The 23405-nt window shown below is 42.1% G+C and overlaps 1 protein-coding gene across 1 annotated transcript in view; it reads right to left on the bottom strand.

Annotated features, from left to right (window-relative positions):
• Positions 1-23405, bottom strand: part of SH3RF1 (SH3 domain containing ring finger 1) — a 166165-nt gene that overhangs the window by 43837 nt on the left and 98923 nt on the right. Inside the window, exons 3-4 of the mRNA XM_036240139.1 lie at positions 17229-17504; positions 16309-16404 (exon numbers count right to left, since the gene is read on the bottom strand). Coding sequence (XP_036096032.1) covers positions 16309-16404; positions 17229-17504 — 372 coding nt within the window. The remainder of the gene's footprint in view (positions 1-16308; positions 16405-17228; positions 17505-23405) is intronic.

Here is a 23405-nt window from a genome sequence, read left to right as displayed (position 1 = left end):
TTACTTTATTTTTTTCATTACAGTTTACATTCAATATTACTTTGTATTAGTTTCAGGTGTATAGTATAGTGGTCAGACAATCATATACTTTACAAAGTGATTCCCCAGTATTTCCACTACCCACCTGGCACCATACATAGTTATTACAATATTAGCGACTATATTCCTTACGATGTAATTTACTGCCCCCTATTTTGAAACTACCAATTTGTACTTCTTAATCCCTTTGCCTTTTTCACCCAGTCCCCCAGGACCATGTCTTTTCATCCTGTTGATGCAAAGGTCCTACTAGAAGAACTGAAATCCTGTCGGTCGATATTTAGCAGTGAACTTGCGTGGGCACAATGCACTGCAGCTCAAAAAGCCGTGCTTCTATAGCTGATCACACCTTCATCGATGGGTCAACAATTTGTTCCTGTGGTTGCCCCAAGGGCTCGAATTCATCCAGCCTGTCTGATCTATAATAAGTAGGGCTCATCTTCAAACATGAGCCCACCTTTACTTCAGACTCCAAGGATTTCTTCCACGTAATAACCTGGAATAACACGCAGGAATGCCACAGCGACACCTATCAATGCCTGACATACCCACGGCAGAAGACAGAGAGCCAGGACCCTTGTGCTATGTGTTTAGGGATGACAAAGTGAGGTACTATAAAGGCTGGTCTTACAAAAGCGTTAAGATGGCATCTGACCAGGGAATCCAGAATTTACCAATCCCACCTTGGTCTAGCCATCCCACCTTCTGGGTGGTCCCCAAGAGAATCAAATGCCTCAGGGGAGCAATGTAATATCTTATTTTTATGATGGGAAATGCCCAAACCTCAGGGTAGAGCACTAATGAACTTCAGCCAACCATGCGGTGGGAGGGTCCTAATTCCTACAGAAGCTGGGTAAAAGGAGACTGAAATCAATGCAGACAGAAGAGCTGCTCCATTTCCCTCACCCCACACTTATCACCCCAATGAGATGAAGGGCCGGTGCACCCAGCAAGGCTAGAGGACAAGAGTCAGAGAAAGCCATCTTCCCGTGTAAGCTTGTTTGGTTCCCAAGGCACAAATCCTCAAAAGCATGACCTAATCGGTGTACTAAAATCAGACTCATGAACTCAGCAGCTCTCCTGTTGCACAGAGTAAGAATCAGGGGAAGGAACTGAGAAGACTTCCTAAAATAGGAACAGAGAAAAGTATTACATCTGCTTGGTATCATGGTTGGATTAATTCTGGAGTCAAACCACAGGCTCCATGGGCAGCGTCTATATTGAAAAAGTCTGAAATATTACCATAGTCTAGTTGTGGTCATACCTAGCCAAGTGTCAGTTGTAGTTAATATTTCAGGTTTCCATGGGCTGTGCTCTCATAAAAACACCTGAGATTTAATTATGCCTTATATTTCCTGCTGCTTTTCTCAATAGAAAAATGCTTCCCTTGTGTCTTTTTCTATATCATGTATCTTCCATTACAATACCTATACATTGAGTGCCTGTTATATGCCAGATGTGTAGGTGCTGGAGATCTACAGATGCAGAGAAATAGGCCCTGACCTTAACGGGCTTATAAGCAGACATATAAGTAACACAGAGGTGCTCCATAGTTTCCTATGTCTGACTTCCTTCACTCAACAATGTGCTTTCCCCCCAGATTTATCCACATTGCTCCATAAATCAGTTATTCTTTTTAATTGCTGTGTAATATTTCATCTTGTAGATATACCACAATGGATTCATCCATTCTGTTGTTGATTTATATTTGGGTTCCCCTTCCCTCTCCTCCTTTCTTCTTTCTCCCCTTTTCCTCCTTCTTTCCAAATCCCCTTCCCTTTCTCCTTCCTTCGTACAGATTTTGGCTATTACCAACAATGCTGCCATGAGTAATCTTGCATGTCTCTTGGATGATACTGAGTATATGCCCAGGAGTGGAGCTACTGGGCCACAGGGTTGGCATGTTTAGAAAAGCACAGTCTATGTGCAGAAGAATGTGTACACTGGTAGACACGCAGTGTGATGCAACCAGCAAACTGCAGAGACTGCAGCTCAGCACAGCCATTCATACGTGACCCCTCTTGATGGCCGCTTCCTCACCCGTGAAAAAAGAAGTTGAAGCCAGTGATCTTTTTGTATCTCTTAGCTCCCCACATGTATAATGATCTCACTTGAAACAGAGATCCTTCATTTTCCCATTTCATTCCTTGTATTTCAATTCCTCTACATAGCCTAGCATAGTTTTCCCGCATGTCGTTTCTACGCATAGATGGTAATATTTGCATTCAGAACGTTGTCATCTTTTTAAATTACTTTAGAATTCTTCTACAGCAGCAGGGGTTAGTATTAAGGAATGGTATTTGCTGTCTTATAAGTTACAAAGAAAATCATAAGGTGAAGACTATTTGGTAGAAGGCACTAGGTAAATCAGGCAGAAACTTAGAGAGGGATTTTGTCAGTGTAACTTAACCTGGAGTAACGACAGGAAAGCAAGGATCTGACAACGTTTTTAAAATTTTGTTTTTATTGATTTTTTTTTTAGCGAGAGAGGAAGGGAGAGAGAGATAGCAACATTGATGTGAGAGAAACATTGATCGGCTGCCTCCTGCACGCCCCCTACTGGGGATCAAGCCTGCAACTTGGGCATGTGCCCTGACCAGGAATCAAACCGGGACCCCTCAGTCCATGGGACAATGCTCAATCCACTGAGTCACACCGGCCAGGCAGGATCTGACAGCTCTTAGTGGAATTTTGATAAAGTTCATTTACGAATGTTTGAGCTTGGTCCTGTAGGCTTCCCATGACATTTATCTAGCCACGGCCTTTAAGTTTAGGAGTGTACTCATCGCCTGCAAAATAAATCTATACCCTCAAATACCTTCTTCCAAGCACTTGGTAGGGAACATCTGATAAGACTTAGGTTGGATACAAGGTAAAATTCAGCACACGAGAGCTAAAAGCATGGACTAGTGGGATTTGTTGATCTTAGAACTCTAATGTCCCTCTTTGGTAAACCTTAAAAGTTAGAATTCGTCTTTGAGATTATCAAAAGTATTAACAAACAAGGAAAAGGAAATACTGACAAAATAACAATGATGACAACAATAAGGCAGCTTAAGGACTATGAACATCTTTTTTGTGTATGTGGCTGTTCTCTTTGCTGAAGAGAACATGGCCTTTTCAAAAGATGGGACTTAATTTTTTTTAAAAGAGAACAAAAAAATTTATGAAAACGAACATGAATATTCACTGTTTTATATGACGCTTTAGAGATGAACCAGTCCCTAGTTTTTGAGCACTACAGAATACAAACAGTGAGTTTGAAGAATTTATAACCCCATTAGAGTGCCCAGAATCTAATGGTTTTTCAATAAAAGGCAAATAGACTTTAAAAATATATATTATAAAAGTAATATATCCTTCCACGCATTTTCTGGGCGGATGTCGTGGAATACGCATCCACTCCATTGATTTTCACAGAAGCAGCACATGCCCGTCTCCCCTCTGACGATCTCCTCACGTCAGCAGACGTGGTGGACAGCGTGTGCTCTCCCCACTGCACAGATGTGGTCACACGACATGCCCTGACACGCCTGTGCAGGCAGAGCTGCAGGGGGAACTTCTCGAAGTGAAACTGTCAGATCAAAGTGTAAGCTTAGAACGTTTTTTTTGAAGGATACTGTCCTACTGAACTCCAAAAAAAGGAGTCCATTTTCATCACCTCCAAGAGTGTATAAAAAAAGCCTGTTTCCTATATTGTTAACAGTATACAGTGTCATCAATAATTTAAAAACTTCTATTAGTTGGAAAGGTAAGACACCTCTGTTTTCACTTGTATTTCTACATTTATTCATGAGATTAAGCATCTATGTTCTTTTTCTAGGATTTGCTTATTCTCATGCTTGATCCATATTTCTACTGAGTTGTTGATATTTTTCTTATAGATTCATAAGTGTTCCTTAGGTATTATATAAATCATTCTCTAATATAATATGCATGTATGTATGTATATATGTGTGTGTGTGTATTATATCTATATCCATCAAAGTAAAAATATTGTTTCAATTTTTTAACTTGATATATGTTTGCTTTACATAGATTTTTATATTATGTGTCAAATTTATCAATCTTTTTCCATTATGGCATCTCAAGTTAACATCATGCTTTAAAAATCTTATTCCATAATTATTTTTAAAAATCACTTTTTTCCTATTATTTCCTCCCTTCCCTCCTCCCTCCTTCCTCCCTCCCTCCCTCTTTTTCTTTCCTTTTATATCTCACTATCTGACTGTGTGAACCAGAGGTTGTGTGCACAGAATACAGTGGGGCCAGTGCTTTGCTCTTCCACACGGCCCAGGTGTGCCTTCGCCATTTATCTAACTGTCCACTGTCCCCCCTGGTGTGAAATGCCTTCGTAAGCCATGTTTAAATGTTGTATTCTAGCCCAGCCGTGTGGCTCAGTGGTTGAGCGTCGACCCATGCACCAAGAGGTCACTGGTTTGATTCCTGGTCAGGGCACATGCCCAGGCTGGGGGCCCGATCCCCAGTGGGGGGCATGCAGGAGGTGGCTAATCAATGTCCTCTCTCATCAATGTTTCTCTTTCTCTCTCCCTCTCCCTTCCTCTCTCTAAACTCAATAAACAAAAATATTGATAAATAAATGTTGTATTCTAAAGCCATATGCCTGAATACTATACAATGTTATCGCCCCAATGCATTTAATTTTAAAAGAGAGAAGCGAAACGTGATGGTGTGCAGCAGCTCTGCCAGGTCCGCGCCCTCCCGGACAGGCGGACGCAAGAACAGGGTGAACGGAGGCTGAGGGAGGGAAGCTCAGGCCGTTCACCTCCTCTTAGAAGAAATGAGATTTTGCCTCACATTCTCATCCTTTGCAAAATGCCTTTTACATCATGGAAATGGGGAATGTGTATTTCCACGAGACCTCTATTCTTACCCGCAATTTATTACGTAACAAGGTCTTTGTTTGGGGACGGCCTAAATACAAAAGCAAGCTCAGTCTTCATTTATAATACAAGACTGCCCCCACAGAAGAGCAATAATTAGAGAGCAAAGGGATTACTCAGGAGTCTTTTTAAATGGATCCAAAAGCCTCCCTCAGGTAGCAGCTCCATGTAGGCCTCTGGAAACATGTGCTGAATGAATAAAAATGGTCTCTCAGAACTGCCAAGGGAAGAAGGGCTGCCTCTAGACCAGACTGTGCAGGTGAAGGAGAATCGGAGTCACACGTGTAATTTTAAGTTTCCTAATAGCCACGTTTTTAAAAAGATAAAAAGAAACAGGCAAAACTAATTTTAATAATATATTTCATTTCACCCAGCATATCTGAGCTATTACCACTTCTCCATGTAATCTTTATTGAGATTGTTCCTTTTTTTTTTTGTACCCAGTCTTTGGAACGCAGTGTGCACTGTGCGCTTACGTCCCACCTCAGTCTGGACTTGCCACGTTTAAAGTGCTCAACGGCCCTACAGATTGGGTGGCACAGGCCAAGACCTCGGGTGCTCATGGGGTGCATGGAGCTGCACCCCAAGTGGCCAGGTCCAGAGGCTCACCAAACACGACGATTTGCTGAACACAGAAAGTGTGGCTGAGAAAGGGGCTACCTATTTAACACAACAAGCTCAGGGGAGACCTGCCTGGTGGGACCTACAAACTCAGAGGCCAAAAGTAACCAGCTAGGATGGGCTGAACATAAAAATTCCTAACCAAGAGCGGGTCATGGCAGGTAGTCATAACCTAGGCCTGTAGTTTCCTTGACAGAGGTCAATATAGACGTTAGGTGAGCCTGTCTATCGTCTTTCTGCAGCTTAGCCAGCTCACCCTTGGAAAGCCAGAATAACCTTTTCTGGACCCCTCAGGGTACAATCTCGCACCAGAGCACAAAACCACAGAACCCCTCATTGTAATCTTGTTCCTGAATACTATCTCTGTGTGCTGTAAACGTTAAGTATTAACTATCCTGTACCCACCAATGTAAAAGAAGTACGTCTCTTTATCCAATCTCCGAGATTTCCCCATTTTGCTTTCTTCCACCTCCCTGATCTACCGCCTATAAATTTCATATAACCTCCCTCAGATCTCCAACTTTGATTCTAATGTATAAAACAAGCTATAAACCTGCCATTCCTCGGGACATCTCAATCCGCTGAGATTTTGCTTCTCAGCAACTGTCACCAGTTTGGCTTAAATAAACTCATGAGAATTCTCTACAGGTTTGGACCCTTCTCACATCAACAGAAGGACAACCGAAAGTACTCCTCGACCTCCCTCTGCCCACGTTTCTGAAGCTCCCGGAGCCCGATCACTCCTTTTCACAGGACAGTGAGGAACAAAGACTCCCAATACAACCCTCAGGACGCCCCGCCAAAGGAAAAGGGTCTTCAAAGTAACCGCCTCGCTGCTCGAGGTTAGGAAGACGAAACATCAGCACTGCTTATTCTCTCTCTCTTCATCTCTGTTGGCCCAGCTGTTAAAAAATAAATAAACTAGAATGCTCTTTTTCACGTTCCTGACTTTGAAATGTAAGGGACAAAGACAGGGTGCACTTCATGGGAAGCCGAAAAAGAATTTCAGCGTCAGAGAGCTGAATAAGGAACTGTCAGAGAAAACCACAGGACAGGCTCTGAACTTGAAAGGTCTAGAGTGGAGTCAGGTCTCTACCGTCACTAGCTGAGGAATCAAGGGCGAGCCGTTGAAATGTGATGGCGTCCTTTCCTCGGCTGTAGACAACGGGAGAGGTAGCAGCAGTTCTGCACAGCCCAGGCAGAAATGAGAACGAGTTAAAGCGGAGTGAGTGGGGGTTATTCTTACTACCCACGGAGGGGTTCCAGCCAGCCCTTCATGTGCTCTGTTGTGTGTCTCCTGTTTCTCATATGCAGCATGAAGGCAGACTGAACGATCTGTGAAGTTTCATGCCTTTGTAAAATACAAATAACCCTTCTCTACCCCAAACAAAATTACTCAGAGGCAGAGACCTCTGTGTCAGGTACAGAGCCCTCAGATCCAGGGGGCCAGAATCAAACTCAGTGGAGCTTTGCACTCATCCAAATGTTGAGCGCCTACTGTAAGCTAGACATAGTAATGGGTGGGGGTGAGGGGAAAACAGAGAACAACCTCTGACTTGGGAGGAAAGAGGACCTAGGAAATACCACTTGGATTTCTAATATTAAGGGAGAAAGGTGCAAATTCATGTGTCAGCAGTGCCTGAGCAGGTGATGTCAATGAATAAAGAAGGCCAGGGAAGGACCAACAGGGGGTGATGGACACAATGGTGAACTCAGGGGTGTCTGTCTTCTCTCTGGGGGCAGGTGCTTGACAGTGTCCACCGACTTTTGTTTGTTAATAAAGAAAAGCTAGAAATTAAGGCCTGTGTAAAATCTTCTGATTTTTCCATCTTAACAACTAATTAAAACAAAACCACTCTGCAAACCAAGCATAAAAGTCATGTGGGGTCATACTAGTTGGTGTTCTCTGACTTGGGGAGAAAAATGTAGATCAGAGAGCTGGTGCAGAAGGAAAAGCATTTCAGGCTACGGAAAGACCTTGCAAAGTTTCCCAGACCAGCCATCCAACCAACGTCCCTAAACAAAACAGGCAGTTTCAGGGAGATTAAGAATGGTGGTCACAATGGTTAATTTTATGGAGAGAAGGAAGGAAAAAAGGAAGGAAGGAAGGGAGGGAGGCAGGGAGGGAGGGAGGATGGGAGAAAGAGAGGAAGTCACTGGACAATAAAAGAACAAAACAAGAGCTAAGAAAAGGCACTGAGCTGGCAGCCAGGGGGGCACCTTCCGGAACTGCAGGAAGTCAGGGAGAGGCAGTGAGCCATGGAAGGGACTCCTGTGAGGACTTTGGCAGGGAAAGGAAGGAAAGAGGTACAGCCATACCTGGAGGGGCGTGCACTAAAGAATCTAGTTCAGATCTCTCTCTATATATGATGTGACCAAGTTCCTGGTGATGAAAGACCCAGGAGGAGGAGGTGGCAACTGCAAAGGAGAGAAACACCTCATCTCAGGCTGGGAACAGTGAATGCGCAGAAAAGACGTCAAGAAAGAAGAAAGCGCTACCCTGAAACCTGAGGTTAAAGAGGCAGTAATACTTAGTAATACTTAATGAATAAGTAATGTTACTTCTGAAGCAACAGATAGATCTACAATCTAATTATGTTGCTGAGGAGACAGACCGATGAATAATTTAAAAATTGGGCTCAGTTCAGTTCAGTGCTTATTGGATCTGACAATACACTAGCTTTTCTGTATGCTTTCTATTTGGTATCTGTTCACCAAACACAGACCATAAATAAGAAATGTCTATAAACCAAAGATACATTCCATTGACACAATTCATTGTCAAGAACCTCATTACCAGATGTAGGCGTATTGCAGAATATACATATATCCCATGATATGGAATTCCAAGGATATGGAACTGCCCTATTAAATTCTAAGTAAAACTTTGTCAATGTAAAATGACACACTGACAGAAATTCCATTGTGATGTATAGTTGGTTAATGAATGAATGAATGAATGAATGAATGAATGAATAGTTCCCCTCCCCTGGTACCTAAAGTGAGAGAGAGAGAGAGAGAGAGAGAGAGAGAGAGAGATGTAAAGGCGGCATGGGGGGGGGGGGGTGGTCACCGAGAAGAAATTTGGCACAGAAAGAGAATGCCAAGAGTATTGACCATAATGACTTTGTACTTTTGCTTAAAATCTTTCTTCTTCTCAGCATATAAACAAATTTTTGCTCCATACATAGGTGAAACCTAATAAATAGGTACACTGTCACGAACCTCTATATAGAAGGCAATGCCATTTTACAATACTTAGAAAATTTTTTCCTGAAACACATTCTATTGCATTACAGAGAAACTTCTCCCCACTTGGTTTAATAATCCAGACACTCCATCTGCTCATGTTGTCAGATGCCACAAATGCACACAGGAGTGTAGACAGAGCAGCAAAGAACACTCATCCAGTCTTCTTCACAGGGGACAGCATGGTTCAACACGTGGTGAATTAAAGTGAACCTCCTTTGCTTCTTCAAATCTTAGTTACTAGCAAAATTGAGGGTGCATATAGCAACATAAAAACATTTTTTTAAGTAACAAAATTTAAGAGACCTTAAAATATTAAGATTTTAATTCATTTGTGATTTTCCTCTTAAAAAAGACCTCCTCAGATATTTGAAATTGTTGAGTAATGCATCATTTGTGAAAATTAACCTTTTTGTTTTTTGGTGCATCCCTGGGTGGGCAGGCATCAACATTAACCTCTGAAGTGATGGAACCTGAAATTTGTCATTGTTCTTAATGAAAAATCAAAATGTGCTCTACACTCTTCAGGGAAGCTTTATAAAAATAGCGATCTTATACCAATCTTCGGAACACTAACGAGTATCGCGTGTGCTGAGGCTGGTGCAGCAGTCTAGTAATGGATAGACACCGTGATTCACTTTTCAATTACTGGGTGTGCACTCCCAAACACTTAACTTGTTTAAACAATGGAAAAAATAATGAACCAAATTACGGTTTAGCTACTAGAATGTTTATTACGCAGTCATAAAAACCGATGGTTAGCAGTACTATAATAATGTATAGAAAGGCAAAATCATGTGTGGCGTGTCATTAAAGCACAAGGAAAAAGAATGGAAGGCTATTTAACAAAATTACATGTGATGGGATTAAGGGTTATTTATTTCCTTTCCAACTGTTCTGGAATGTGATTCCATTACAGAAATAAATAATTAACATGTTTTTATGTAAGATTTGGCTCCCAAGGCACACAGGAAAACATCAAATCGTCTCCACACAGAACTCTTCTCTTAGCGTGTGCCAAGTGTATAAGAAGGTACAGACCGAGCATTCTTTAGAAGTCTGAGGCAAGGGGAGAGCTGTTCTGTTGTGTTCTGTGTGGTTTCTGCATAAGAGAATCAGGAAAGAAGGATTTCATGAGGAATGACAGTATTCATTGAAAGCCGGAAAAAAGGTTAAGCTTTCCACAGACACAGGTACGAAGAAATATCCCAGATGAGCTGTCAAGGTGGCAATGCCAAGCTATCTATTTTCCAAGAATGATCAGTAGACCAACTTAGCTGGGGCTCTGGGTATGTGTAGGGGAATATGGCCAGGCTAAAGACTTTGAAGATTCCTTGGGGAGCCATTGTGGACATTAGACACCATTTGGTCATTATCCGAGGCCTCTGATTAAGGCTCTATAGGAGACTTGCATTTTTATGCTCTATAAAAACTACCCAGAGTACCGGAAACTGTCCATTCGTGCAGTGAGAACTCAATGATCTTTAGAATCTCAGCTCCCTGAAGTTTTCCTAATGGAAAACAAAAGGAAACGCTAAATTAGTAAGAGGCTGCTGAAAAACAGATGGAGCATAAACTGCCCTAAATAAAGTTCCTTACCTAATTTCAAGGACTCCTTTTCAGACTGGGTCTAGTCCAGTTGCCTCTAGCTGTACATAGTAAGCAGCTGTTCTTAGAGTCCAGAGACCTGCGTTTGCCCTCAGAAATTCAGAAGCCAGTGCTCATTTTTCCTTCTATGGTTGTGGCAGAACGAAAGGCAATAATTGTACCAAGCTGACAACATTCAGAACACATGAAAACTGCACCCACAGCTAGAGCCCACAGCTAGAAACAAATGCTGTTCCCAAGTCTTCAGTGAATCAGAATTAAAGATGAACAATTCTGGTGCTAAGCAACGGAACAATTCTCCCTTACTGATTTCTCAACAATATCTCTCACTTTCATTTATAAAAACTAATTTACTTCAGAATTGAAGGAGAAAGTTAGTGTGATGAGCAACACAGTAATTCTGTCTTTCACACAATTTCCCTAAATTGCTTTTATAAAATTAATTTACTTCAGAAATGAAGGGGGGAGCTGGATGCTAAGTAATATAGTAATTCTGTCTTTCCAACTCCCCTCAAATTTTTTAATAAACATGATTTCAATCAATGAAACATTTCGCTTTTTAATTTTAAAGGAAAAGAATACATTCAACATACGAACGGTAGACTCTTTTTATGTTGTTCAATCAACTCTGATTATTAAATCAAAGACTATTATTTTGGTCTTCTGTCCACATTATCTTCTAGAGCAAAGGATTTTACGTTAAGAAATAAAGTTAACATTGCTATTCTTAGCTCCTCCAAGGGTCACCTTGGCAACTTCAAACTACACACCTAAACCTCCATATCTTATTCCTTGAAACACAGACGATATCTCCCCATTCCCTGATTCCTTAGAAGAGGATGTTGTATGCCCGTCCCTAAGGCCACTGGAGACCCACAAGATTTTCCATTAAGATTGATAACACTGAATTCTATTCCTAGCCCTAGAAAAGTCTCCCGAGATTTGCCTATGGGTTGGTTCTAAAAGTTGAAAACAATAAACAATACCTCAACAAATTGCACACATTAAATATATGTAGTTTACTACATGTCATTGATAACATTTATTTTTTTAAAATGAGACTCCCTTACAAGTAGGCCACCCTAACCAAAGACATAATCTCAAGCGGGTGAATATTCATCTCAGAAAGTACCAGGGAATCTTCTCTATATTAGAGATTAAAAATAGAGGCTCTATGATCTAATCCTCAGAGTATCCAAAATAATCCACCATTATCTTAGTCTGGAAAAATTCTAAACTTGTTATAACCAAATACTCATCCAGCTGCATCTTTAAAAGAGCTCACTGAGATCACCCAAGAGACCTTCTTCCAGCTTCGAGGACTATAACTTCCAGATATAGCATGAAGATAAACCAAAGATAAAACATATGTTTTGGTGGTAAATGATGGAGTATTAGCTAATATAATGTAAATGTTGGCAACATCTGAAAACCAGTTTTTGGTTTAGGTTTAAAAGGTTCTTAGGCTGTTCATTCATTCAACCAATATTTACTGAAATCTTCTAGGGACAGGTGCTATACAAGGACCTCAGCAGACCAAGGTAAACCAGAAAGACAAGATGCTGGGCCTTGGGAGTTCACGCACTAATGGAGGCATGGAATACTGAGAGACAGTAACCACATTAACAAATAACGTAAAATAGTTTCAGAGAGTAAAAAGTGCTATGAAGGAATAATAACAACATTGATGATAATTACAGTTATCACTTACTCAGCTCTTAGCCAGGCACTGTGTGCAAGTATCACTGGAATTAACTCACCCTATGAAGGGGTTGTATTATTTTACAAATGAGGAGACAAGGGCCAAAGTCACCCAGACAATTAGTGGCCAAGCCAAGATCTGAATCTCTGCCATCTGGGTTCAGAATCCAAATTTCTCCCCCATGACCACCACACCACCTTGTGTGTGAAATGCAGCAAGTGGAACAGGCAGAACTGCTTCAGATAAGGTGAGGGAAGGTCTGTCAGAAGGGACATTTGATCAGGGATCTAAAGAACGAGACATGTAGCCCTCCTTTCTGGCAGTAGCTAAAGACAAAGAGGACACGACCATTAGGCTACGCCCACTTCACGCACACAAGGAATGCTTATTTTCACATCTACAGCAGAGGGGCAAGCTGATAATTTTTTTTTTTAACTGAGTGATATTTTAAACAAATGACTAGGAATCTAAGTAAAATGACAAACTTAATGAAAATGAATGATCATAAGCTAACAGTACACAATAATGTTTTGAAAATGCCCCAAATCCGATGTGTATGTAGCACTTTCTTCATTCAAAGGTTTTTGCTAAGAATCATGTCATCCTTGCCCAAATGACAGCTAAACTTGCATGAGTCAGAACCGAATTAACGGGGGTGCTAAAATCTTCCATTCTGTTCCATGAAAGACTGGTGTTTTTGAACTAAGAAAGAAGCAAGACATTGATTTCTTTTTTTAACTGCATTCAGTTCTTGACAAATATACTCTTTTATACATATCCTGGCATGGTGCCTTCGAGAATTCCCTGGGTTTCCCGGAGAAACTCTTACCCCTCACTATTTCCAACCTGCTCAAGTCTAGGAGGATCCTGTCTAAATAGATTAGAACCCACAACCTCTACGCCTTAACTGAAGAAGAGTCTGATGACAGCACCTCCAGAAGGGAAGAGGGGATGTGATCAAAGCACGGGAATGCTGTTTTAAGAATTTAAACAAAGACTCCAAGAAATAGAATTCAAGGCCATTTGTATCGCCATTCTTGCCCCTACCCACTGCCCCCAACCAATTTTCTCCTGAAGAATTTTGTGTTTTTTTTAATCCTCACCTGAGGACATTTTTTCCCCCATATTTTGTTCAGATAGAGTGGGAGGGAGGGAGGGAGGAAGAGAGGGAGGGAGGGAGGGAGGGAGGGAGAGAGAGAGAAACATCGACATGAGAGGGACGCATCGAGTGGTTGCCACCCGCACAACCCAACCAGGGCCGGGGACAAACTGCAACCGAGGTACGTGCCCTTAGCGGGAACCCAACCTGGGTCTCTCTGGACCGCAGGTCGACGTTCTAACCGCTGAGCCAAACCAGCCAGGGCAAGAATTTTGTGCTTTAATAAGAAGTCATTAGTTTGCAAGCCTTGACACCACCAGCGCCATTTTATTTCCTGTTCTAACACATGTGGAGACCGCCGCCCACAGTTGTGGGAAGTGGAAGGAGACGCGAGAAGGACAACTGAAGACCAGAATGGAGGGCCAACCATTCCAGTAGTATTTCTCACTAGCTCAGTCCTCCCGCTCAGTTCTCTCTTTACCTATCTCTAAGGTTCAGTTCCGTTCAAATGACCCTACCCCTTAATTCCACACCTCAACCTCTGACCTCAGAGAATCTTCTCCAGGTCCATCCTATCCCCAGGCCCATCCTGTTTAGTTTCTGCCATGAGGAACTTCCTTGGGCCTCTCCATTACCAAAGCCAACCAAGGACTGAGGGGGGTCGGGGGTGGTTCAGCTCCTTCTGATGAGCCTGTGGCAAATGAAGACATTTATCTGGAGACTTGGAATGCGATTCTGAATTCATCTCACTCAGGATACGTGCTGGTGAGATTCTTTGATTTGATCATGACTACATTCTGGCACACTCTCTAATCTGAGCTCCAAACCACTGGGCGTAAGTCAGAGCAGTGCCAGACCCCTGGAGATATATTATCCCATTTGATCTTCTCAAAACACCTTGGGGGAGGGGTGTCAGTTTTGGGCAGTACCATGAAAAAAAGCAAAGAGTAGCTAAGACGGATGGAGACTTAAATGTCTGTTTACAAGATATAAGAAAACAGTTTACAAATGAATTTTTGTAACACAGCCTGTTTTTTTTTTTTTTAATTGGGTATGGTCTGGGCCCTGAAGTGGTTTACAGAGCAAAAGAAAGCATTATTCAGAAAAAAGCCCCAAGTTTGATTCCTAGAGCTGGCTTTCCTCCATCTGAGACTGTCTCATAAGACAGTCTATACTTCATTTAAACGGTTGGATGTTGGTAGGTTGCTGTTGAAATCTGCCTTCACTTTATTACCATGAAGGCCAAGCTAGGTGTCACTAATCCCCAGATGCTTTGCTCCCCACCAGAAACTTCTGGCCTGACATCAAAGAAACAGTCCCAGTCTCCGAGAGATGGATGGTTTGTTTACCTGGTCTGAACTGGCAAAATTCTGGTTCAAATGAAGAAAATACTCATTTGAAAGAAAAGAGGCAGAAGAAAAGAATGAACACACTTTCCACTTGGGCAGCAGTTTATCTTTCCAGCTTAAGTCAAGAGTAAATAATCCGATGACTTGCGTGACTCTGGACTTTCCCTGGGTGGATCTTTATGCCTATCCGAGCAATTCGACACCTGTCCAATAATAAAAGTATAGCAATCCCTTTTCACGCACCACACGCCAAGTGTTGGCATGCAATACTGATAATACCTAACAAGTAAAGACAAGCTTTCATTACTAAGCTTGTGCTCACCCATGCTCTTCAGTGAACTATTCTAATTCTTGGAAATGGTTGTCATTTTCCATGACCCAGAGTTAGAATATATAAATAATACACAGGAAGGATTGCCAGAGAGTTAAGAACCATTTTCGGTGTTTACTTTCAAAGGAGAACAAATATTTCAATAAACAGGAATATCTGCAGGGTATGGATAAAGTTCAAGGCTCAGAGATGGTTTGAATTATTTTTCCATGGATACGCGGTAGTCAAACTGATTTTTCATGAAAACTCTGGCAATATCACCTATCTAGGGGGAAATTGAGTGTCACTCTAGTTTTCAGAATCATGCCAAAACAAATGCCTCAGATAAAAGATGGGAAAAGAAGTGATGGCTTTCCTTTGTCACATGCTTTGCTATCTTAAATAACAGCATTGCTTCCAGTTCCCTAAGCAATCGGTGCTGGTTCTTAGTTTTTGGCTTTTGCACATGCTGGTCTGCCTGCATCAGTGTTCTTCCTGCCAGAAAAATTCATCTTCTCCATTTCTCTTGGTTAACCCCTTTTTATCCATCACACGGATACCCACTGAGAACGCACTCTCCCGGAAGCCTTCTGTGACCTCAGCTGACCTTGTATGGTTGCCTTTAATTAAATGCCTTTCATTTTGTTTCCAGCAAGAAATTCTTTTGACTCAAGGACATGCAAGTTTATGATATGTCACGTAATGAATGAAGGTCTACTGTAATGCAACTTCCTGGTTCATTCTCATCTTCCACCTCACAGAGGAACCTAATCAACCTCCTGAACCCAAAGCTGGCAAAGGGGTTAGAACCCTGGAAACCGTGGAGGTGCTGACAGGAAGCACACAGTGACATTTCACCAGACGCAGGGATGTGGTCAGCAGGGGCCCAAAGGGAAGGGTTTTAAATATTTCACAGTCTCATCATCTTTCGTTGTTGTCATGCAGGATGGAGGGATCCTGATCCATCCAGTGGTCTAGAACAGGGTCCTCCCAGCACTTTACGTCGGGGGACAGCACTATTATCATTATTTTAATCCTCACATGAGGATATGCTTTTATTAATTTTAGAGAGAGGAAGGGAGAGGGAGAGAGAAACATCAATGGGTTGCCTTCCATACGCACCCCAACCGGGGATCAAACCACAACTTGTTGGTGTACAGGACGGCGCTCCAACTGACTGAGCCGCCCGGCCAGGGCGGACATTATTTTTTTTTAAAGGACTAGGTTTTTCTCTCCCTCAACCCCTAGTTTTACTGAGATATAATTGACATACAACACTGGTTTTTAAGGTATACAACATAATGATTTAATACATGTCTATATTGCAAAATTATGATTAGGACTTCTTAATACTCAAATGGTATAACTGAGGTGTATTTGCTAAGCTGAATACTAACATGATATATGTTGTCTACAGATGAACTTACCTCAACATATGAAATTGGAAATATTCCTATTTTGTCTGCCAGCATTCCTTCAGCCCAGTTCTCATCCACTCTGCGGATCACAGTCAGAACATCATCCTAAAGGAACAATAAGCATTACTCTGCCTGATCCCATCGGGCTTGTCACTGAATTTTCCTTTTCAATAAAGGGACTGAAGTTTTGAGAGTACATGAATGAAAACGCTGTGACACATCGCTAGTATATGAATCCAGTGTTTTGATGAACTCAGTGGTAACTTTCAGTCCATTTGGTGTCCTTTCAGGGAGCTGTTAAACTAGGAACCCTCTGGACATGTGTTGGCTGCTTGCTTTGTTTAGATTCACAAACTGGGACCTCAAATGCGACCCAGCCTCCTGAACCTGTTTTAGATTGAGTCTCAGGATCTCATCACTTTCTCTGATAATACACCAAATGCCCATTTAAATGCATATCCTACTGTTTTTCTTTACAAAAAAACCACAATAGCCAACTTAGAATTCAGGTATTATCAATTCAATAAATACAGTCCTGTGAGTTTTCAGCAAATGAATTTACATAGAAAATAAGGACGGAATAATATTTCCTTTTGATATTCATAATTCAGTGAATTAAAATCCCTGAGTGGCACACATACCCCATTATAGTACCGAAGAATTAAATTTACGCTCTAAATATGAAAATGATACTCTCTAGAGCATCAACCAAAATTACCTTTCCTATAGAGCAATCCAAATGCAAGGACAAAATTCCGTTCCGTGTGACTTTTAAGAAGACTGCTTCCAAGTATTTTTAAAAGCACAGTGATATAGTCCACATAAAACTACTGTACTTTTTTTGCAAAATTAAATACAAGCCATCTTGCCTTGGATCCAGGTACAGGGGACCACCTAGCAAAAGGAAAACAATCCCATTCTAACATTACCTTTGCAAACGGAAGGCAATCTTTGTCCGCTTCCTTGTCTTTCACCTCAAAGTCATAAAGTGCTTTGCACTGAGGTGGGGGCTGAGGTAATGGTTTGATAATCTGCACAAAGTTGGTGGGGAAAAAGCCATGGATCCCGTTGACTTCCCCGTGGTACCAATTTTCATCCACTTGTCGCCGCAGAATGATGATGTCGCCTTTGCTGAATTTAAGGTCTCCAGGCTCTTTCCCTTCGTAGTTGTATAATGCTTTGGCACATGGTAACTGAGGTATACCCTTAAAAAAAGAGAGGAGTTTTTGTGAGGAAAACATTCCCAAAATGTCTGGAACTGTGTTTAGCCAAGGTCAAACCTTAAATACATTGCCCTAGGAAGAAAATCTTACAGAAAAATATTATACATTGGTTTCACCAAAAAATAGCAAATACAAATGTCACAGTGAAAGAACTGTAGCCCACCCATGCACCCTCTTGTGATTGAACTTTCTACTCCTCAGGCTAACTCAGTAGGGTATGTTTGGGGCATTTAATACATGGAAATACAACTGCTGAGTCTGGCTCCCTGGTGTGAAATTCAAAAACTCATAAAAAAACAAACTTATTGTCTGACAGCATTTATTCAGCAGGGCAAATGATAAGCATTGGGAAGAAAAACTTAAATAGAAGCACAATTCATTTATTTACCAACTGCTGTCTTTTTTTTTTTTTTTTTAGTATTTTTTCTTTATTGATTTTAGAGAGAGGAAGGGAGAGAGAGAAATAGAAACATAGATGAGCGAGAACATCGACCAGCCGCCTCCTACATGCCCACTGGGACTTTGGCCCACAACCTGGGCAGGTGCCCTGGCTGGGAATCGCATCGGCAGAGTTGGCTTTGGGCAAAACTTTCCCAACTACTTTTCATGTGGACAGTAGGTCCTATTCTCTCATGAACTCAAATACTGAGGGTCGACTATGCGCCAGGGTCTAATATACAACAGCCACAGCTGCTGCCCTCTCAGAGTTTATAATCTGTAATTGTACAGACACAGGGTCTTTTACAATCTATACAAGATCATTCAACTTTGCGCTTTCCTGGTTACAGAGCACCGTTAGGCTGATATGCTAATAGTTGACGTTTTAAACGTTACTGCATTGCATTACGATTTTAAAACGACAGGTTTAAAAATGTGCGTGCCCCCAGGCAATTTAATCATCGAATGGATTTCCCAATGGCATTAAAGGTACCCATTCTTGAGCATTACTTGTCACTCCGAGGAGAGCTCTGACCTCTCTGGGACACTGCTGCCTATCACTGATTCGAAGAATAAATATCAAATCAAACACGTTCACAGGCATTTGCCGCATGAGATTATTGGGCTCCTGCTTTTCATGTACTTACTCATTTATTCCTTCATCCAGAAAACATGTATCAATCAAGCCTTCCCTTTTTCCCAGGCAACGTGCTAGTGCTGAGACTTTAAAGGAACAGGGCTGAGTTCTTAAGGGACAAGGCATTAGAAACACCTGCCATGCAGTGTGGTGAAGGCAGTCATAGAGTTATACAAGGACACCGACATGACAGAGGAGCAGACAGCACAGGTCTTCGATGGGTGAAAAAGATGAAACACTTGCTGGAGGAAGTGACGCCTGAGCCAAGTCTTAAAGGATAAGGAGGAGTTAGCCAGGCCAGGCTGGAGTGGAAGGAGGAGAGAGAACAGAGAGGGCACGGCGGGCAGAGGAGACAGCACCCGCAGACGACGCGCATGCTGTGCGGCGGGAGTGGGGTCTCACGCAGAAACCGGTTCCCGGAGACCGACTGTGGAATACAAAGCGTAGGAGAGGTGGGCTGAGGCTCTCTTATGGAGAGTCTTGAGTGACATGTTAAAGAGGTTCAATTGCTGTGTCCTTCAAGCAGTGATAAGCCACTCCCAGGCTGGAAGCACAGACAGCCACGGTAAGAACCGCGTGCCAGGCAGAGGAGTGTGGCAGCGAGACGGAAAATGGACAGGAAGTGGACTGGCGGGCAGACAGCTATGTGCACAGCACAGGTCTAAACTGGTTGAAATGGTGTTTTGTTTTTTTTTTGAACGTTTACTCTTTCTAATGAAGTAGAGCAACAGGGAACATGACTTACACCACTACCCTCTCCCTAGCCCCAGCCCCCACACATACAAAAAAAAAAAAAAAAGGGAATCACAGTTTTAGAACCTTGATAGCAACAAAACTGCATAATGTAGTTTTAAAAAACAGTTTGGTTTCTAGTCAGAGAGGTAGAGCCTGACCTACTTATAAAAGCCAGACTTTTTTTGTTAATTTTGTTTGGCTTGAGGGGAAGAGCCAATTCTTGGATCGCAGCATGCTACTGGCAGTCATCTGGTCTTGCTTGGCCCGCAAGATGCTGCCTTTGGTAGATTAGAGCTTCTCTCGAGGCCAATGTCCCAGAAGACAGGGGATGAACCTTCCAGAAGTCCTGGGACCCTCATGTGCCCTCTGACTGTTGGACCCTGCCTGGAGATCCTAGCTCTAAAGAATGGCCTGACTCCTGTTGCCCGTCCTTGACTGGATCTTGTGAACAGTCCTGCTGTGCCCTTCGGCTTCCCCAGAAGGGAAATGCCCACCAGGAACTCTGGTGCTTCACCATCCTGTGAACTTGGGTCACAGTCAGTGTCCAACTCTGTGGAAGGATGCTAACCTCTGTCTACTCTCACGGAGATGCCTCACGACATTCTCTTCTTCATTACGCATTTCTTGAGGTCTGGTTATCCCAGACCAATATTTCCCAAGACAGGTTTGAGGAAATGACAGTAAATACACACAGCAATGAATATTACTATGAGAGAGAGACAGGAAGAGTGATCGAGCCAGAGACTGAGCAATGACAACTACTGCAGTAAACCAGCTCTTGGAACACAGCTGATGGGACCATGATCTGGCAGCACCGGGCACCTGGTGGGAGGCCAGACTCCAGAGCCGAATGCCTGGGTTTGAATCCCAGCTCAGCCACTTATTAGCTGTGTGACCTTGAGCAGGGGAACCTCTCTGTGCCTCATTTTCTTCATCTGGGTCGTTGTGAGCATTAGTGAACAGATGTAAGAAAGCCACCACAAATGGCCCAGTGGGCAGCAGGTGCCACATACGTGAACTACCTCCATCGTCGTCATCGCCCAGAATGCAAAGCTGGCTCACCAGTGAAACATGGCACCTGAAAATGTATTTGTCTCTGGCAGCTGGATGCCTTTCTCTTTGGACGAATTCTCATGGCAATTACATTTTAATACATCTTCACTGTATAACAATGCAAAGAATGTTCCTCCTAGGAAGTGTTCGGGATGTCGAAATGTGCACACATTTGTTTTCTGAGTGGAATCCATTCATCTTCTGGTTGAACAGAAGAAATTACAAATTCAAGGACATGCACCGTTTAATAGAAGATGGCATTTTAGATGTGGCTGTAGTTCATCTTGACAGGGCTAATGTAAGGCACTGGATGCCTGCATGAATTAATTGAAAATCCTATTACAAACTCGGTGACAAATAACTCTATTCACCATTACGGCCTGTTCTCTCGATTCCCACCCCCCCACCTCAATTAGCTCTGTTTGGCCCGCTCTGCCCAAATCCATGCCAGCCAAATCCATGCACCAAGAAACTGATTTAGCACTCTTAGAAACCATTCTGAACTGCTTGTTGAGGAGATCTGTAAAATCCCCAAATTGTCAATCCCTAGTATGGTCTTTTGTGATATGTTGATGTGGGAGCTGGAGGAATTTATTTCTTCACAGATCACTTCCACACACCAGTGGCCACTTTTCCACCAAAGCAAATGTATTAAGTGTTCCTAAAATCATCCAACATGCTTAACACAAGGAACAGCAGGGATACAACTTCTCAGTGATACACGTTATGGCTTGCCTAGTTACATCCCTGTGACTGCAACCTGAAATTCGCCCAGTCACATGGACTCTCTGTGGTCACTGCAGTGATCAGTAACCACAGAGAAAGAGTCATAAAGCTCGTGGCGCTCTAACCCGTGCATCTGGCTGTGTTTTTCTATGGTGTTCTTTTTCGATTCCATTCTAAGAGGCTGAGAAGTCAGTTTGTGTCAAGTTTCTCAAAAGGTTTCCCACATTAAATGAAATGAATTCTACTCTGATTTCAAATCCAGCAAAGTGCAGTGATCCTTAGAAGACTTATTCCCACATAAACTGCAGATGATTACAGATAAACGGTTAACGACTTGGAAGAACAATAAAAGAGTGTATTTATTTTTCCTTTGCAACATCTGAAGGATAAAGCCAGAACAATTGGTTTGATAGCCTGGGACTACTCTTGCGGGTGAAATACACCCAGAGCTCAGGGAGGCACCGCCTTCTCATTCATCTCCTTGGAAAGGTCTGGGAGTCATGTCATCACCGGGCCCTTTGCCCCCGGTGCCTTGGGCAGGCTTTCCAAACTGCTGCCTTTCTTCTGCCTCCTCTCATCAGGCCCAGGCCCCCAAGGAGCTGCAGAGCTTACATTTCTCTTGGCTGCACATGAAAGGGAGGCTTAAAAGGAGAGAGAGCCAGAGAGAAACCAACTCCTCGGTCTAACCTTGGGTGTGCAGCTATCAGTCACGCTGTCAGCTTTATCAAGAAATGTGGCAATTTCACCAGGTGAAGTAGTATAACGATTCCTAATCTAAAATAGATTTCAATAAATAGGGACTATTTTGCTCATATATATAAAAAAGAATACATATGACAGTTTTACTTTCCAAATAATTTTTGCTTCTATGTTATATGTACAGGTACTTTATCTGACATTAAAATCCTCATGAGATCAGCACACAAAAATACTTTTGATGAAAGGCTTTACACTCCATTTCTACACCATCAAGTGTATTCCAATATATCTGGCAAAGTACTACTTGATGATCTAGCTGAGAGTCTAACAGGTAAATAAAACATTCACTTCCAATTTATTTTATAGACTCTAAATGCCAATGCGTAGATATAAATGCAAGACAGCCTCTTGAAATTCAAATTCCTTCATGCATTTCTTGCTGCTCCATAAAGTAAAAAAGATTCAATGACCTACTAAAAAGAATATCTAGAAGATACTCTTGTCATGGGAACAGCAATAAAATGTGTATAATTTAGTAATTTAGTTATATCTAAACTGGCACAAACTCTGGCTTATTTCAACTTGACTTTCAAAAACTATCCAGAAAGAACTGAGGCACAAGAAAATCATCCTAATAGGAGGTACTGCACACAGAATAATATGTAGCAAAACGGGTCGAGGACAGGATTTTAAAAAAACGTCCTTTGTACAAGTTGGCTCTTCCCTACAAAGTGAAATATCTATCAGGATATAATAACAGTATGTCATAAAAACACCCGACTCTTTAACAGTTCATCAGTCTTAAGTATTATTATCAAGATGTCTAGGTTGTATCATCACTCAAATATTATTTAACCATCACTTGAAATATTTCAACTTCAACATAAAGAACATCTAAGATGCACTTTACAAGTTATTTTCCCAAAGGAATTATCAGGAGGAACTGAGAATCCCATCATCCCACATTATTACATCTTTTTATTTGTTCTTTCCTTTAATATTTATTTGTGGAGAGCACTGTGCTGGGCATTTTTATCTGACGATCTCTTTTGACCCCACCCCCCACCCCAAACTCGCCATATCAGAATGTTCTAATCAGACTAATTCAGTCATACTGACCAGCACTTTGAGGATGGCAGTTGAAAATGAAGAAATGAAGAAAAACGCCCTGGCCAGTTTGGCTCAGCGGTTAGAGCGTCGGCCTGTGGTCCAGAGACACCCTGGTTCGGTTCCCGCTAAGGGCATGTACCCCGGTTGCAGTTTGTCCCCGGCCCTGGTTGGCCATGCGGGTGGCAGCCACTCGGTGTGTCCCTTTCACGTCGATGTCAATGTCTCTGTCTCTCTGTCTCTGTCTGTCTCTCTCTCTCCCTCCCTCCCTACATCCCTCCCTCTCCCTCCCACTCTATCTGCTCCTGCATTGATTTAAAAAAAAAAAAGGAAAAAAATGTCCTCGGGTGAGGATTAAAAAACAAAACAACAACAACAAAAAAGAAATGAAGAAAAACATGTTTTCTTCATTCACATTTATTCTTGCTTGTCCTCAGTCTACTATCTCACTGTCCCCTTTTCTTGCACACCTATTTCCTCAGAATTCT

Source organism: Molossus molossus, unplaced genomic scaffold, assembly GCF_014108415.1.
Source record: "Molossus molossus isolate mMolMol1 unplaced genomic scaffold, mMolMol1.p scaffold_m16_p_4, whole genome shotgun sequence".
Lineage (NCBI taxonomy): Eukaryota > Metazoa > Chordata > Mammalia > Chiroptera > Molossidae > Molossus > Molossus molossus.
Note: the sequence above shows the minus strand (reverse complement) of the source record. Positions and strands in the feature narration are given on the sequence as shown.